Here is an 18,844-nt window from a genome sequence, read left to right on the forward strand (position 1 = left end):
GCAGGCGTAGTATCAGTATCCAACCGACACAGAAACGGGGGTGATCAGTGTAGGCTTATGGATTTAAAGCTGCTCAGAGGTTGATAAAAGGCGATGGAGCGCCGGAGCGGTGCGCCCCAGCCTCCGTGTCCGCCTCCTGCCACCGCAGCTCGGTGACCGGGCAGCTTTCCTCCAGCATCAGTCTCCATCGCACCTTTCACAGGTTGACAGAGTAAATGTGGCTCTAAATGAATGTTAGAATCGCACCTAAAAGAGCACCTGTCGTGTTTACTGACAGGTCCTGGGCAAACAGGCAGTGACGGGTACAGCCTTCCTCAGGTGCCAGACGTAGCCTATAAACACAGAAACCTCGTTCGTATGCAGCCCAGCCTCTCCATCCCATCCCCCCATCCACACACCCCCTCCTCCTCCAATACACCGGAGTCCGGTGACTCCGTTTACGTTTTACGCTTGCCCCGCCCCTTACTCGGTTTTGTCCAAATCGGGCTTTTTGCGTCGCCGGAGCTCCCGATTTCTGCCCGACGTCATCGCCGAGTAGAGGGAAGAGCTGACGTCGGAGCAGAGTCACCGAGAGGAGAGGGCGCGCGAGAGGGAGGGGGGGAGACTCTCACCATCACCAGCACTGATATGAGACATATCCATCCCTCCCCGGCCCCCCCCCCCTCCTTCTCCACCCCCTCCCTCCGTTTTACGTCGGTGTTGGTGCGTCGGGACCCCCCCTGCTCCGGCGGAGTCCCAGGCTATATAAGTGACCGGCGAGCAGAGTCCCTCAACCAGATTTACGGGTTCCGGACCTGCGAGCGAGAGACGGCGACCACAGCCGCCGATTCACCTGCACTCCGAAAGGAGGGACACGGATCCAGCATCCGAGCTGGACGCGGTGGAGGAGCTACGGCTGACGGAGAACGGACAGGAGGAGGTTTTCAGAACCTTGCTCTGGAAAACAACACCAGCTGAGATGAAAGTCCAATAACACGACTCTTCCACTTCTGACCACCTGTCCCTCAGCACACCTCGGAGACAGGGCTCTTCGGCCGAGGCTCGACGATCAGCGGCACTCCGCTCGCAGCTCTCCAACTTACAACCGGAGGAATTCCCCGCAGCTCACCGCAGCGCACCAGCCACAATGTACCGCTCCACCAAAGGCGCATCCAAGGCTCGACGGGACCAGATCAACGCCGAGATCCGGAACCTGAAGGACTTGTTGCCCATCTCTGAAGCAGATAAAGCGCGGCTCTCGTACCTGCACATCATGTCCCTCGCCTGCATGTACACCAGGAAATCCGTCTTTTTCACTCAAGGTAAGACTGAACACCAGCGACCTGTTGATGAATCCGCTGCTGCGTGATCGCACTGCGATCAACAAGTGTTCGAGCGGCGCTGCGGGCGCTTGAATCGTTATGAATCTGATTTTAGGACTAGATTTAACACATTGTCTGGCTGCAGATTAGAAATTAATCTGTTTAAAGCGTCCGATCGGTGATTTCTGTCTCTGTCCGTGGTGCTGAAATGCTTTTACGCCGTGAGAGTCGTGTCGCTGTCTCTGGTGCTGAAACCCACTGCGGAGATCAGATACACCGTGTTCTTTCTTATCAGATGCAGGTTTATTAACACATTTGTGGTGTTTTTCTCTTTATTTTTTCCTCTAGAAGTGGGGACTGCCGAGGAGAGGGCAGAGTTTCTGTCGTTTCACGAACTGTCGGAGTTGGTGCAGGCGCTGCCGGGCTTCCTGATGCTGCTGACCGGGGAGGGGAAGCTCCTGTACCTGTCAGACAGCGTCTCCGAGCACCTCGGACACTCTATGGTGAGTCCACGCCACAAAATGACGCATCTGCTGTTTGCCCCCCCCCCCAAAAAAAAAAAAAAAGGCGCGTTCATGTCTTAATTTTTTGGGTAAATCGCATTTTTTCTTGTCGTTTTTTTTTTTTTAGGTGGATCTTGTTGCGCAGGGGGACAGCGTGTATGATATCATCGACGCCTCCGATCACTTCATCATGAGAAACAACCTGTCAACCTCCACGTCACTCGAGATGGGTAAGAAGCAAAGATGTTTTCACAAGTTTATGTCGAACTTTCTATGACAATGTATTGATATATAACAAGCCGATGTTTTTTCTCTCTCTTCCACAGATCGTCTTTTTCGCTGTCACTTTAACACCTCCAAGTCCGTGCGCAGACAGAGTGCCGGAAACAAACTGGTTCTGATCCGAGCCCGCTGCCTCTCTCCTCCCTCCACTTCCGCCGCCACCGGGTCATACTGGACCTCCAACCCAGTGTGGGTGTGCTTCTGCTCCCCTCTGGAGCCCCACCCGACCCGCTCCAGCCCCGGGGCAGAGCGGGAGTCCACCTCCGCCCCCCCTCTGACCGAGACCAACTTGTTCCTGGCCTGTTTCCACTCTCAGCACGGTCGGGACATGAGGCTGCAGACAGCACAGGACAGGTGAGAACTCCCCCCCCCCCCCCCCCCCCCCCAATTTTAGTTTGTGTATAACTGCAGTGGTTGAAGTATTATCCCAGTAACTCATCACCACCCACTCTTCCCTGCAGTGTGAGCGCCTATCTGGGCTTTGATGTGACAGCTTTGCGCTCTCGCTCCTGGTACGGCCTCCTCCACCCACAGGATCTGTCACATGCCTCTGCTCAGCATCGTAGCCTCTGTAAGTGTACTCTTCACACATACCTCCCAGTTACAACCAATCCGTGCCCACACGATTACACACATTGTGCCCGCTGACACATCCACACAGTGAAGAACACTACGATGATTAACAGGATTACACACTCATGCCAACTTGTGCTGTCGTTCCACAGTGAGAGAAGGAGGAGAGGGCAGAGCTGAAATGGTGGTGCGAGTGCAGGCTGAGGATCAGTCGTGGGTCTGGCTTTATATGGTGCTTCAACTGCAGCCTGGAGAAATCCCCATCAGCAGCAACAATTACATCATCAGGTATGTCCTGGCTCCTCTTCAAACCTCACATCACTCCATTCAAAGATTTTGCAAATCGCAACAAAAATTTAATTCCAACAAAGTTTAACTCTCCTTATTTCTCCTTTAGTGATTCTGAGGCCTGGTCAGTGCGTCAACAACTCAGCTCAGAGCAGACCCAGCTGACACTGGTCCTGAATACAGGCACCTCCCAGCAGGAAGGCCTGAGCCTCCAGTCCCCAGACACCCTGTCCAGCCCAGACCAGGTCTTCACCCCAGGCAGCAGCGGCTTGTCAGCCCAGTCCTTTGACTTCAGCACCGCCGGCTGCAGCGTCGGCTCCTCCGATGAACCGGGAAGCTCCACCACCGAGCCCATGCAGCTGGAGGGTGACCCTCGCTCCAGCATCTCTTCTCTGGAGGAGGAAAGCTTCTTTCAGCAGCATCCCACTGAAACCCCTTCAGCTGCCTCCTCCCCCACTCCGGTCACTGTTGAAACAGTAGCAGACTTAGACTTTTTAACCCAGAACATCCTCCTGCCGCCCTCTTTCCAGCTTGATCCTCCACTGCCAGCTCTCCCCCTGCCTCTCCCCCCTGTGCCCACTTCACAAGCTCAGCAGACCAAAGAGTTTGTGTGCACTCCCCCGTACACCCCCCAGATTGTTGGTGCCAGCTTCCCATTCGGTGAACCGCTCTTCAGCTTCGACCCGACCGGCACCACAACTCCTCCGCCCTCTGCAACGACTGCCACAGCCACCACCTCTTTGGCCCCCTCGGCGTCCTCCACAGCCCCACCGACCACCACCTCCAGCCCCACTCCCCCCACCACCCTCTCCACCAAGCTCCCGATCGCACTTCCTGACCTGCTCTTCCCCGTCGAGCCCTGCAGTGGCTCCCTGTACGAGAAACTGCCCCCTACACCCGACAGCCCTGGAGACGGGGACTGCACGGTGATGACCCTGCCTGAGGTGCGGGGTCCACTGTATGTCGATGTGCCACTCGGACCCCTCCAGTATCCCCCCGAAGGCCTCCTCACACCTGAGGCATCACCCGGTAAACAGCCCTGCCTTTCCTTCTTCTCCCTGGAGAGGGAGAAGGAAATGGCAGAAATATCCCTCTTAGCCCAACACATTAGCTCACTGGCAGAGGGATTCTACCTTGATCCACTCTTGTCCAAATTCTCCCCTCCTTCCATCTCCCCCTCCCCTTCCCCTCCCTCCCCCTTCATGTCTCCAGCAATGGATGCTGCTGATTCAGTCCACATGCTGAGGGAGTTTTATCCCATCAAGACATGGAGAGGTTTGGACATTCCACTTTTCCTTGATGATGATGATTCTCTGTTTGAAGAGAGCATCCTAGAAACCCTTCTCCAAGACGACCTCGCTCCTTCACAGTCCCCCGACCTCTCATCGCCCTCGCCCTCCCCTACGCCCAATCCCACCAGTCCAACCTCTCCTCTGACCCCAGTGTGCTGGCGCCAACCCTCCCAGTTTGAGGGAGTGGGCCACGTCTGTAGCGTCCAATCGGCGCAATGTAACTCCATGGCAGGGTGCGGGGCGACCGTGGCGACTGAGGCCGGGGTAAAGGCGGAAGGGGAGGGGCTGGCAGAGGAAGCAATGGAGATTGAGGTGGTGTCATCTCCTGTGTCCTCCTGTTCCTCCATCCCGGCCTCCCCTCCCCTCATCCTCACTGCCTCCCCAAGCCCCGCCACGCCAATCGCCACGCCCACGCCCGCCGTGTCTTGCACTCAGTCCCTCCTGGAGGAACTGGCCGTCCTGGAACCCATGTTTGGGGCAGGTGCCTCGATCGCCCCTGGCTTAGGGCAACAACCTGAGTTGTATCAACTCCAATGTCATCCATCGCCACAGTGCTTCCACAAAGGTGAGAATCTGACATTTGTTATTGGAAAAAAAAATCTGATGAATGACTGATTGAGAAATCCGTGACTAACCTCTTTCTTTCTCTCCTTTCTTTTTTGTGTCTTTCAGATGGGAGTGGAAGTGTTCCTCCGTTCTAAAATAAGTCTGTGACTTACTTCATTAAGTATGGCATATTGTCATATTTTGTGGAGCCCCTTTTACTGAAAAGTAAAAAATGATTAAGTGTATAAATATACATAATGTATATACAACTTAAGGACTTTAACTCCTACGTGTCTCCTCAGAACAAAGATTGGCTTTATATTTTTGTTCAGTCATTAATCTGTATACTACTACAAAACTGGTGCAACATTGACATGATGGTGCAACTGCATGGACCCACAACTGACTGGGTTCTGAGTCCATGTGGCGTCCCAGCTTTTCTGTTACATGAGCTTCAGATATGATCAGACAGAGAAACTTCTCTGAACTTCTAAGCGCTCTTTAACTTCCAGACGCGCATTTGTATTCACTCGTAGTGAAAAAAAAACAAAAAATCTGTTGTGAACAAAAAAAAAAAGAAAAGAAATGACATTCCTTGCTATTTCAATATAGGGAGATGAATTATAGCACTTTTTGCCTGACATGCAGCAACGCAAACGCAAACCTCAAATGTATCGGGAGTCAAATGTTTACAAATTTATACATCCTTAGGATGACCACTATCAGTACATCAAAAGATTTCTCACCTGAAATCTTCTGTCCAGTTCTCAGAGCCGCTCCAGCTCTGGATTGAAAGCACTTAATCTCCGAGCCTTCAAGGCAACATCAAAACCTACAAACAGTATTCAACTAAACCTGAGATACTTTGAGCTTTGAGTTTGCGACTCCAGACCTTTAACATTTCATATTTATCTCTCCATCTGAAATCTTTGTGTATCAATGTGATGTGCAATCAAAAAGAAAAAAAAAGAAAAGAAAAAAAAAAAAAAAAGACAACATGTGAGGAGAACCCGGCACAAGAATGTCGACGGTGTCCATTGATTTTACGCCAAACAAGAGATCGTCTGGAAGTCTGCCGGGGCTCCGATCATCCCAGAATGCTACGTCGTACTGTACATTAGACTCTGAATGTGGGCTCTTCAGGTCCCTGCTGGCCTGAGGGCAGTCGGCTGGATATCCTTGCAGCATCAATATTTGCAATGCTGGCAGCTTATAGCGGCTCCTGTGTGCCTGAAACGGCCCTGACCTGCTGAACTCTGAACTCTTTATCATTGTCCATTCGACATGGACAGTTGCATCGTGGCTCCACTGGGGCGCGGTGTAGTGAGGCACAATTGACTATGTGAATGAGCGATTCTTCTTTTTTGAGAGGGGTTAGAATTCAAAAAGTTTTGTTTTAAAAAAATGAAAATAGGGAAGGGGTGCTATTTCTATTCAGTTACCAAGCGACACGGGTTGAGAATGGTACAATTCCCATGGTGTCGACATGCTCACGTAGAGTTGTCTACGGTCAAGTAAAGGATTGATTCCTACGTTCTAGCTATTCAAGGCTAAGTTAATATACATGTGTAAAATTATATTACTGTACGTGTGATATTTGAAAACGATGTTAATGCATATGCATTATGTCTGTGGATATAGGCATATGCTCTTTTCAGAAAGGTTGTACACATTTGTACATTTGTATGAAAACGTTATTGGTCTGTACATACGAGAAAGAGATTTTTATTGCATAAGATGGAATATATTCTAACATCTTACCTATTGCAGAATGGACATTGTGGACCAGTGTTCTATTGTGATGCTTATAAGTGTATTTGGTTGTCATACAAATGCATTTATATTAAAGTGCACTTAATGCTGCTGATGCATTCGTGTCGTCATAGTCAAGCCCCTCATTCCTCCCTCAGCCTCATCATCATCATCATCATCATCATCCCTGCCTCTGTTCCTCCCTCCCCTTCACTCTCCTCCATTTCTTCCCCTGGAGCGAGTTTCGCTCAGCAACAGCACTGACGCACACGCATGACGAGACAGAATGAGACACTATCTGACTCAGACTGACGCACACACTTGGCATCAAGGTTTTTGCGTGTGGGGAGGCGCACACAGAGCCGGCCTCCCACTTAAGATGATGCACACACACACACACACACACACACACACACACACACACACACACACACACACACACACATAATAGTAGGCATATGACCCCCCCCCCCTTTTTTTTTTTTTACAAATCACAGTAGCCCACATTCACTGATGTACCTTCGACTCCATATATAGGCATTCCTGCTCGAGAGCGCTGCCTGAAACAGCCTCCCATCTATTCTCAGCCTCTATTCAGAAGGATCAGGGAGGGGAGGGCTGGAGAAGCAGGGGAGACAAAGAAGGAGCAAGAGGAGGCTAAAATTAGAGGTACAGTAAAGAGCGACGTGGGACAAAATGACGCTCCATCCCGACACAGTGACCAAAAATCAGAGAGGAGAAACCGAATACGACTGAAAGGCTGTTTCCTGTAAATCATGAAGAATAAACGACAGAAACCTGGTTTAACGGGGGAATGTTGGTCAAATCTCATCAGCGAGATCTTATTATGTGATACAGGGACATCCATAGAAAGACAAATAACCACAAATGATGAAGAAGCGTCCCAAACATTCATAGTATGTCTCCGCAAAGCGAACACAATGTTTCATCACTACCTGCTGCAGTGCTGCTGATCGAACTGAGATGTGCAGAGAGGAAGCTGCACAACTGACTGCTGCTATCTTCTGGCGAAAGCGAGTGCTGCAAATACACTTCTCACAGAGAGTCAGGGATGGGGTCTTCTGGGAGAAATGTGTGGGAAATGGAAAAAGTTCATGCATATTATGAAAGCAGTACATAGAAGCATGTAATGGTGATTTATCACCTCTCAGAGAAGTTTTTGAAACAAAGGCCAACAACACTGGAGGATATAATCACAACAAACCTGCTGTCCATAAGTCGACTTATTGTCTGCAGAGACTTTCTATGAGAAGGGGATGTAGTATTTTATCACACAGTACTGTGTAACAACATTCATTCAGCTGAGAAAAGTATTTATTAATTTCTTTTGCAAAGCTGGAATTGTTGCACTGAATGTTTAATACCCACGTCTGAAGCAGAAGCATGTGGTCAGGGATGGCATAGTGGTTTGGAGTTTACATGTTCTCTCTCTGTGTTTGAGTGAGTTTCTCTTGGTCCGAACGTAAACGGTCCGCAGGAACTTTTTGTAAATAGTGCGATTTATTGTCATAGTGAGTCATTCACAGATTGGTGAGCCTTTGCTCGCCCGTACTTCAGAGAGGCAGTGCCTCTTTAAAATTTTCATTCATGCTCAGTCATTTTACCAACACGTTGCCGATGAGCAGAAGTACTTGAAAACGCTCCTTTAGTCCTTTAGAGTTCAGACATCATCATACTGCAATAATCCCAGCAGCTAAAGAGAAACGGAGATAATTTTGATTAAAGATCTCGACACCTGGAAGTTATTCTCACCTCCATAGGAATAATAAAGTTGATCTGTTTCCTGCTTTCAATGCGCATGACTTCTGGTATATAATATGCAGAAACAGAAAAAGGTGTATTTATATAGGTTCTTTGTTTACAGCCATGAACTTAAAGTTAGAATAAAGTAATTCTGCAGTATTCTGTATAAAATAATGTATGCTTGGCTGGTTCTGTTGACCTTCGTATCACTCCTGTACATCTGCCCCATCTTTATCGATTATTAAATACAACCTGGGTGACAAATGTTCAGTTTTCATTCTTCTTTCCTAATAGAGCTCTACTCCTGTTGTCCACCAGGAGGCAGCAGTCCCATAACTTTCCCTCTTCCTGGCAACAACCACATAATTTACTATTTTTTTTAATTATTGGCGCATGAGGTGCATTTTGTTTTCATTAATCAAAAACTGCACCATTCACTTACAGATTTGCAAGATCTGAGGTGTAGAAGTCAAAAAGCAAAGCTACTTCCCCCTTTTAAGTAAAGGTGCTTTGATTATTTACATTATTCAAAGTTGATATCCACATTCGTGATTTCTTTTCCCATAGTTTTGAGTTGATTTGACAGTTTATTACCCGTCACAACAAAAGCCCAATATGTCCTCTGTAATAATTTATCTTAAAGAACTTTTAACCCAGAGTATGCTAAAATGTTTCAGAGGGTCAGTACTTGTAGTTTTTGCTTGATTGATGATTTAGATCTCATAAACACATGAATAGTTCCATCAGCGCTCATATTTTCAGGCAGTACATGAAACAAACCAAAAAAAAATTAAGATTTTAAACCGTTAATGCTCATCAATTTTCCTAATGTGTGGGGTGACAAGATAAGATCACATTACCTCAAGAAACAGCGAGATAGAATGTTTGTAGTGCCTTAAGTCGTCCTGGTTTCCGCAATAATTGATGTGCCAAACCCTTCAGATCCCAGTCTGATAGAAACTGCGTGAAACGTGCAGGAAAAACCATCTGCACGATCTGTCAAAACGCCAAAACCGCTTCCAGAAGTATTAATAATAGATAGTAACATCAAAGAGAGTGAAGATACAAATCCTTCCCAGACAGAGCAATTACATTTTCATCTGTTCTCCTTCGAGGGACTCAGTCTCTCAGGTTCATAAATATTTCCTAATTCTAAGTGTCTGATTTTGTCGTCGATGTTGAAGCTGAAATCAGAGAATTTGAAATGAGGATCAGATCACAATGAAAACAAAGTTTATGTAACAACTAGATGTTTATTGGGCTCTGACACACATTAACAGTTTGTTTTTTTGTTTGTTTTTTTGCATGAATGTGAAACATGTATAAAGTCACTATGAACCGGAATGACATTTATTTCTTTTTTGCTGACGCAGCTTCGGCGGCGGCGGCGGCTGCCGCCGCTGCAGCGTCCACTTTCAACTTCTCCTCCCGCTGCTCCAGGAAGACCCTGTACTCATCCGCCTGTAGACTGAGGAAGAGGAAGAGATGTGGATAACATCAACAGCACAATAAATCAATACAAACAAGGATTTTGAAAAAAAAAAAAAAGGGATTTTCTTTGGGAGGGTTGATTTAAACCAAAAATAAAACTGAAAAAGTTCCACATACTTTAAGTGGAAATAAGAACAAAGAGAGTATCTATCTATCTATCTATCTATCTATCTATCTATCTATCTATCTATCTATCTATCTATCTATCTATCTATCTATCAAAATAAACAGCTACTGAACACATTTCAAAACTTAGAGTGTCTGAACAAAACTGGAAATAATGTAAAGTTCAGTCGGCGGGGTGAGAGTTTAGGATCTTAACTTCATGTTCTTCTTTTTTATTATTTATGATTCATTAGTGTTTCAGGGGCCATCACGAGGCAGAGCAGGCAAGCTTTGTTTAAAGTTGTGTTTTATCTACAACGGATTATGTTGCATCGGTCAAGTTGAGTAGTTATCCCAAAATAAAAGCCTGCTACGAAAGTAAGGGCGTGACGCATGTTTTAGTAAGTAAATCTTAAAACTTTAGCTATTAAAGAAAGTATCACATTTCTCCTTTAGAGACAGTGCCACAAAATTAGGATAAAGTGCAATAAAACACTCTTCCAGGGAGGAACCGGTGATATTTAATGGTAGAAAATTCTACTTAACAGCAGATTTTCCTGTACCTTTCTGGAACATTAACTCTCAGCGGTTTTTGGTTTCAGCGACTCGCATTCAAAGAGCGAAAGGCTTCTTCCTGGGCTCAATACAATACAGCTTCGTACAACAACCATCCAGGCTAAAATCCATTGTAAAACAGGCAAAAATATCAATTTCTCCACCGACAGAACTCTCAATAAATCAGAGTGCGCTGCGGCTGCAAGATATGTTGCCTTTTAAACCGGGAGGAGAAAGAGGTTGTTGGTAAAGTACGACATTATTAACTCAAGTGGAGACAGATTGAGCAGGAGAGAACCCTTTAGTTTGGATGTCTGATTCAGGTGTGTGTGTGTGTGTGTGTGTGTGTGTGTGTGTGTGTGTGTGTGTGTGTGTGTGTGTGTGTGTGTGTGTGTGTGTGTGTGTGTGTGTGTGTGTGTGTGTGTGTGTGTGTGTGTGTGTGTGTGTGGCGTCACCTTCAAACCAGATTTACTACAAAAACAAAACGTGCAAACTTTTCCCATCCAGATGAGGAAAATTTAAGACTCGATTGCCTGTGAATGCTTTTCTCTGTTGCAGCGAGAGATTAAAAAAAAATGTCTTATACAAACGGGACATTATGCAGCACCGCTCAGCATCCATCAAACTGCAGCCTCAGACAGCTGCAGGGTTTGGAAAGATTTTTCTTTTTTTTCGAAACCAAAATCCATAATTGTTTTTTTTATTTTTTTTGGGGCATCTGCAGGGCGCTCCTCTACTGTCTGCCTGTGCTGCATTATGAAGTCCAACAGTACACTCGGATATCAAAGAGGTTTTGATTTGCATACTGACTTTGAGGATATTTTATTTTATTTCGCAGCGTGCAAAACTTCAAAGTTTGGGTTAAACGGCAGGATTCAGCAGGATATTAACCGTGTGAACATGTGAGACTGAAGATCTGGGAGTTTCTGCATGTTTGCCAGCTTGTTATGTCATCGGGGAGGTTTTGTGTGCAGCTGACAAAGAGGTGACGTGTAATTATTGCAACTCGCAGCAGAAACTCCCACGAAGCTGCAGACGGATGATATATGGATCAAAAGAGCTTTGAGTGAAACATATTTTGTATTATCAAGGTAAATCGCATTTTAGTTAATGATTTTAAATGAAAAACACTTCAACAGCAATGTGAAATTATCTGTGATGGATAAATTATGAGACTATTTAATATTTTACTATGTTTTTTCAGCTATATAAAAAAAAACTTTTCTAATGTACCTGATAAATGTAGCCTAAATGAGTAAAATACTCTTTAATTATTGACACACTCCAGAGGATGTCACAGCTTCACTCGCTGCCCTGTGACGATGTGAGGTCCTGGTGAAGGGTACAGGCCTGGGTTTCAACATGTTTTCCACCTTGAACCGAGGCTGTTCAGGTTACTGGCCTCTAGTGGTCGTTTGGTGGCATGACACCGTGCACAGATAACACCAACACCAGGATTCTCCAGTTTTGCTTTCTTTCAGGTACCTCAGAGGAATAAAATGAGGTTTGAAAACTTACTCGTTGACGACCTTTATGCCCAGCGAGCGGGCCGAGCCGATGATGCATTTGACGACCGTCTCCATGGAAGCGTCCCTCAGTTTGAAGCATTCATCCTGGGCCTTCACCTGCGCAATTTCATAGACCGCTCTCACCGACACTATCCCCGCCGTCTCGTGGCCTTCACACACAAAAAGCAGGAGACACCAGGTGAATGCAAAAAAAGACAAGCTGCTTAAAAACAACTGCACATTTAGTCTGGTGCAGCATCATCACATGCAGCAGGTTGTGTTTTGCTGGTGCAGTGGTGGTGACCAGCATCAGCTGCACAGGGACAAACCTGCAAGTGTATTCTGCAGTTTCCTTTAAGCAGTGAGGGTAAAGTGTTCATGCAGGTGTGTGTGTGTGTGTGTGTGTGTGTGTGTGTGTGTGTGTGTGTGTGTGTGTGTGTGTGTGTGTGTGTGTGTGTGTGTGTGTGTGACGGGGAAGGGTGGAACAGCAGTATTAGGAGTGAAAGTCTGAAATCAAACTGGAGACAGCTCGGAGGATAAAAGGCAGAAATCCATAATTCTCTTTTCTCAACACATCACGTCCTTCCTCTGTTCCTCGGCCCGCGCGTCATGAATATAACATCAATCAGGAGCAAAGCTCAAACTGGAGTCCGCGGAGAGAGAGAGGCGTGTCCATTGTGGGACGGGCTCAGCGGGGGGAAACCGACGCCAGAGCAGCAGCAGCAGCATTCCTCACCTGTCTTTCCGGCCCCTTTGGCGATGCCTGCCGCCTGCTTCAGGAAGTAAGACACGGTGGGCTGGCCGATCTTCAGGTCGTAAGTTCTGTCGGGCTGAAGAGAGGCAGGAAGATTTCAATTAACACCCAGGAGACCGGGGGGGGAAGTCCAGATAAATCCTCTCCTCAAAAGAGGGCATGAGGACTGGCGTTACCATGGAGACATCAAACAACATTGTGAAGATCTGCTGGAAAAGGAGTTTACTCCTAAACGCTTCTGTGGGTTTATGAAAGTGGTTAGAAGTGAGAATATCCCCAGTTCAATCTGGGATTAGGGGTTTTTATGGGGGAGTTTGCATGTTCTCTCTCTGCTGGCACTGAAAGGTGAAGTGGTTTTGTTTGGACTGAGGAGGATCTTTTCTCTTTATCATTTGAAAGCAGCTCAACAGAATCAGAAAGTGGACAGACTGTTCAACAACATCATAGAACTGTAATGATGGAACCTGATGAACCCACTGAGTTATTTTGCTCGTCATGGCACTGCAACACATCGGTTAATACTGTCGCCTGAAATGAAAGATCTAATCTCGGTCCTGACTTTTTTCATATATAGGTTCTTTCTTTATGACCTTGTTACTTTAACTGAACTCTGACCTTCAACCAGCGACAGCTTGAAGAGGCTGCACTCTGTAATTACGTGGATTAAATGGATTTATTGATCCCAAAACCCTCCAGGAAGGCAATGAAATGATGGTCGAGGACAGTGGATGAAGCAGGTTCACCATCTGAACCCGATTAGATGAGTTTGAGTCTCTCCACTGAAATCTGTCGCTGTTTGTTTTCCCCTCATCAACCATCAGGACTGTAAAATCCATCAGGGACTTGCTGCTGTAAGTTTTATAATTTTGTTTGCAATGTGGGGGAGCCTATCAGAGCGCCTGATGACGCTCTTATGTTTCTTATGTATTTAATGGACCATAATGTCATATTAATGAAAACGACTACTTCGTCTGATACTTTCAACAAACTCACAGTCGCAAATATGGCAGATTAACTCCATTGAAATTTAAAATCAAGTCAAAATTATTTCCAGAATTTAAGAGGAAAAAAAATAAACCGTTTCAGTCGTGAGAAGCTTGAAGGCGTCACATCAAGTCACGAAGCGAGCCTGGGAGAGGATCATTACCCCGTGGCGTTTGGAAATCATCTCGGCGCTCATTTAAAAACACTCACTCCTGTGCAGGTGATATTTTCAAAATCATTAAAAATCATAAAATATTCAGCCTGCTGGTGCTGCTGCTGCTGCTGCCGCTTAAAAAAAACCAACATTTAGAAAGTTTTTCCCGTGTTTTCAGAGTTTTTGATCACGAACGTGAAGCTAAACATCTTTCCTTCATGCAAAACAACTGTAAGTATTTTTAAACTGCCTTCTGGGGTTTTCCAAACACCAGCAGTTGAAAATGAAATAATAAAACTGAACTCTGTGACCTGAATGTATATTAATGCACAAACGGGGGACAAAGTGAGTTTAAAAAACGGTTTCAGATGAAACATTAGGAAGCGGCATGAGAGCGAGTTCAGGGTGAATAAGAAGATGGGAAGCGTTTCTATCCCTCAAATATCAGAATAAATAAACAGATGTGAACATAGATAATGAATATGTATAGAATAAGGCGAGAATGAACGTAGGGGTGCAGGCGGTGATATGATATTAATGGCGTCCTGACTCGACACCTCCACAGCTAAAAGCAGAGCCTCTGTTCAATCTCTTAAGTCTCCACAAGCCTTTTATTAGAATAACTCCTTTAGACACATGTGACATTCATCTATTTGCTTTTAATGAAGGAGCAGATTAACTTTTCTCAGCTTCTGGCTCTCCGTAATATCTTAAATTACCGGACGATCTTCAAACACAGACGTGACTCATTAGGTTTTGCTTTTTTCCAGCTGACTTCAGCAAAACCTCTCCACACATCTTCAGCAAATTAAAATCCAGCATGAACATTGTGGCTCGGGCCTCAGATTCACAGGACTTGGAGCATTTCTGAATATTAAACCCCAAAACAATTTAAAGCTGAAAAAATGCTTATAATGTTTAAACTACTAAAGTGCTAAAAAGATAATTACGCAAGAAGTCCGTTTATTAATAACACGTCCAGAAGACACAGATAAATTAAAGTTTTTATTGTGACGAGTTAAAGTGCAATTTTTTATTTTTTTTTAATTATAGTTTATGTGTCACAACCCCCTCTAGAAGGAAACATCCAGCTCTTTCACTGATAGTTGTTCCATCAGCAGAGTGGTAAAATAGTTTACAGTCAGAACAACACTACTTTAGTTTAAACAGGACGGCGGCTGTACGCCGTATGACTTTGACCAGTTTTAGGTGGATTGGAACTTTGGCGTGGAGTCATCTTCCTGTCGTACTCGAGATTATGCAGCAGTATTGAAATTAAAGGCTGCTAAAACCGCACGATCTATATTGGAGCATTTCGGCGTGGAGTTTGCATGTTTTTTAAGGACCTTGGTGGGGTTTAAGTGGATCCTCTGGTCTGCTGCCTGATGCTTGGGAAAGTCAGAGTTCCTCAATTTTCACCCCTAGTCTTCTGGGAAATGTTCCGCACTTAGCTGAATAAAGCCGGTATGACGGCTGCATGGATGTTCTCTGCCTCTATATCAGGAAATACTGCCTTCTATTTGTTTTCTGTGTAAAAGCAACATTTTAGAAATGATTAGTAATCAAATATAAATGAGTATTGTTATGTGTTTTTCCATCACTGATAATCAAAAATGAACCATCATCATGTAAGTACCGTTTTCCTTCTGTCACTGCAGCTCAACAAAATGACGCCGTTATTCTAAACCTGTAACCAACCAAGTGTGTTCACATCCAGCAGATCCAAAGCCAAACCCTCATCGATTGGAAGTCGTGTTTCTCTCCACCTGATACGTTCGGGTCCAATAATCAATCTCTGTTAAAAGTTCTCGTTTTGGGAACAAGCCGCCGTGAAGCTGTTAAATACTCAACTGTTTACCAGAGCCCTGCTCGCGTTGACAGTCTGCTGTTCTGTACTGTGCACGTCGTGTTCAGCTGCTTCATCTGAGCATTTTCACTGAGCGGCCATCTGCCGTAGCAGAAAATAACGGCGGTGAGCGTGAAGCGGAGCGGGAGAGCTGCAGGCCACTGACCAAAACAACGAGCTGCAGATCATCTCTCCCTTTAGTTCTATCTCGGGAGAACCAGTACGTTGAATTACATTTTTAAGTACGAGATATTCATCGGTAAAGACTTTGAGGATGATGAATATCTTTGACGTTGAGGGAGCGCTTCTTTCCACATGAGGTGTTTTCCATTGCTTTGTTTATCTCCTGCGTGTTTAACTTGGTGCCGCTGCACATCTGCTCCCCAGCTCCTCCCTCACAGCCAAAACAAAAGCTTCATCTTCGGCCTCACTGACTTACTGTGACCCTTTCTTCCTTTTAATTCTGATTCATTCCCCCCCGTCCGAGGACCTTTATTAAGTAAAATCTGACATCTAAAACAATCGATAAATCATCAGGGGAAAGTTTACCTTAGATCATCTGTTATCTGTCACAGAAAACAAATACCAGACAATAAAGGGTCGGCTGAGCTGAGAAGATACCAGAGCCGGTGATTTGTCATCGGGGTGGTGTTATCGGACTGTACTGACCTTTCGACGGAGGCAACACCATGTTTTTCTTAGATGGAAAAGCTGTTGATTGAAAAACTGCAAGGTGCTGCTGTTGTTTGCGCCTTAGCGTTTCTATATGAAACAAAAACATCTAGTGTGGCGACTAGATTTTTCAAAGTCGGAGAGGGGGGAAGGAGTCAGAGCAGATTTAAGAAGCAGTGCAACAATGTGGGAAAACTACTTATCTGTCTCACTCAGTTAATTGTGTGTGTGTGTGTGTGTGTGTGTGTGTGTGTGTGTGTGTGTGTGTGTGTGTGTGTGTGTGTGTGTGTGTGTGTGTGTGTGTGTGTGTGTGTGTGTCTGTGTGAGTGTGAGTGTGTGTGGGGCTCTTTAGTTAAAATAGAGACAAGAACAACAGGAGTAGAGCTAATCTAAGTTTAAGAAAAACACCGATATTCATCAACCTGCCACATGTTGTTTGTGTAATTTGTAGATAAGCATTCGTTTTTAAGTGAGCCTGCTGGCCACTACTTGATTCTGCCAGCATGTAACTCCTCGTGGAAACCAAAGACTAAACAAATTCCGCCTCTGTGGGGAAACACTGGATGATAATGTCTGTGTCTTTGTTGTATCACGTAAAACCTCTCAATATCTACAGGATGGATATCCATTACATTTGTTATAGTTACTTCAACCTTATCAGTCTCAGCTGTTTTCAAGATAAAGACACAATATTAAAGCTGAAATCTGTGGTTTTAAACAATCATCTATATTGTTGAAATGCTAAAATGACTCAAAAACAGATTTTGATCCTGGACCAGGCAACTGCACCACAAGTGAAAACAACACAGTGAGATTTTCACACAGTTCGTCTTGTACATGGCCGATTGCACGAGGAGTGAATCTGTTGCAGAAGCTCCATCCACTGTTTAGAAGGAAGTCAGAACAATCTACCGGTGTACACCCTCTAATACCAAACTACTAGTGTGTGTTGTATTCTGGATTGTGAAAACATAGATCAATTTGAGAAAAGTCCCAAACTACACACCACTTAGGATTCCTCCCTTGGATGTTGGCCTCAACACCAACAGCCAGATGTTTAAGATCGTGTGTCAGCAAGTATCAGGGTCTCCTATGGTGGCTCACTGGGTCAATCACACTCATATTTTCCTCACGACTATAAACGTATTTGAATTTTAAGCACTTTGAGTCCCTCTGGTCTTGTTTCATGTCTTATCACATCATCTATCATGCACACACGAAAAGTGCTTCCCAGTGAAAAACCAAAATAGAACAAAAACATTTGACTATTAACCAAACCAGTCAACCTCAGCTATAATTAAAACCAGCCGAATTAATGTAAATTAGTCAGCACCATTAAAGACAAAAAACTGAAACATTAATCAGAGAGAGAGAGAGAGATGAAGAATTTCCTGTTTAAATTACCAACAGAGTTCATTCTTTTCATTTCCTGAAGCAGAAACTTCCACAACGTGGGCGCATAAAAAACAGGGCCGCCTTTTCAGTGCTTTTATGAGACACACAGGGAATATAAAAACTGAGAGCAGTGGAGGACCTCGGTGATCTGGCTGCAGCCGTAATGTGACAGAAGAGCTCAGACTAAAAAGACACAAGGTCGTTTAAAGTTTCATAAGCCACAGAAAATAACTCAGTAATTAGTCTTAACGGATATAGATACATATCGGTTTCTATAGCGTTAAATAAATACAGAAGTTTAGGTTTCAATTTGCATGGCAGTTTGACTCTTATGACTTTGGGTGGAGGTGGGCGAGCAGGCGAGCTCAGGCCCCCTGATTCCAGTCTTTATGCTGAGCTAATTGCCTCCCGGCTCGACTTAACCAACAGACTCCGGAGTGGAATCGATCTTCTCATCTGACTCTCTGCAAGAAAGTGAAAAATTAGATTGTCCAAAACGTCAATCTGCTCCTTTAAAGCAAGATGAAAAGCTGAGCCGAAAGCTCGTCGGGGGTCGCCCGACTCGGAGGCTGAAACGTGTTGCATGCACACGCCACACATGAAACACGGACTGCACACAGAAACGAGTGAGGAGGACGACAGGCAGCCAGCAGATGGCAGTGAGGAAGAGCAGCCGGCTCCTGACAGTGACGGCAGAGCTATTGCTGGATATTGCATGTCAGAATAAATTCATGCCTGTTAAAAGGATTAAGCTTCTTCCTCTCCTTACATCATAAAGCTCATTACAACACACTTCTCTTCAGATGAGGAGACACAACTCGTGATCTGAGGCGGGACAAAAGCTGGGCGGGAGGTACGACAAGCCGAACAATACAGAGTTCTGTAAAATAATAATAATAATAAAAAAAAAACTCACCTCTTCTTTTTGAGTGATTCACATTTCTTGCATGCACTTAATGCCTCTTGACTGCAAGTTCCTCTGGGTATTGCTTCATTAATGAATGCAAATGGAAAGGCTTACTTGGTTGGTAGACTATGAATAATGGAAGTGCTCTGCTAATGTTATGCAGCGAGAGGAA

At 45.2% G+C, this 18,844-nt stretch overlaps 2 protein-coding genes across 2 annotated transcripts in view; one reads left to right on the forward strand and one right to left on the reverse strand.

The window, feature by feature from the left end:
- Positions 1 to 1,126: 1,126 nt before the first annotated feature.
- npas4a (neuronal PAS domain protein 4a) lies at positions 1,127 to 4,940 on the forward strand (the record flags this gene model as incomplete). Its single annotated transcript, XM_080465335.1, has 8 exons — positions 1,127 to 1,301; positions 1,650 to 1,804; positions 1,932 to 2,034; positions 2,131 to 2,440; positions 2,548 to 2,657; positions 2,812 to 2,947; positions 3,057 to 4,804; positions 4,912 to 4,940. The coding sequence occupies 8 exons, from the start codon at positions 1,127 to 1,129 to the stop codon at positions 4,938 to 4,940; spliced, it is 2,766 nt and encodes a 921-aa protein (XP_080321461.1).
- A 4,097-nt stretch (positions 4,941 to 9,037) lies between these two features.
- mrpl11 (mitochondrial ribosomal protein L11) overlaps positions 9,038 to 18,844 on the reverse strand; it is a 56,765-nt gene continuing 46,958 nt past the window's right edge. The window contains exons 4-6 of the mRNA XM_080465345.1: positions 12,697 to 12,790; positions 11,971 to 12,130; positions 9,038 to 9,769 (exon numbers count right to left, since the gene is read on the reverse strand). Of these exons, the coding sequence (XP_080321471.1) occupies positions 9,652 to 9,769; positions 11,971 to 12,130; positions 12,697 to 12,790 (372 nt within the window). The 3' untranslated portion in view covers positions 9,038 to 9,651. The remainder of the gene's footprint in view (positions 9,770 to 11,970; positions 12,131 to 12,696; positions 12,791 to 18,844) is intronic.

Source organism: Lipophrys pholis, assembly GCF_963383615.2.
Source record: "Lipophrys pholis genome assembly, chromosome: 6".
NCBI classification, from domain to species: domain Eukaryota; kingdom Metazoa; phylum Chordata; class Actinopteri; order Blenniiformes; family Blenniidae; genus Lipophrys; species Lipophrys pholis.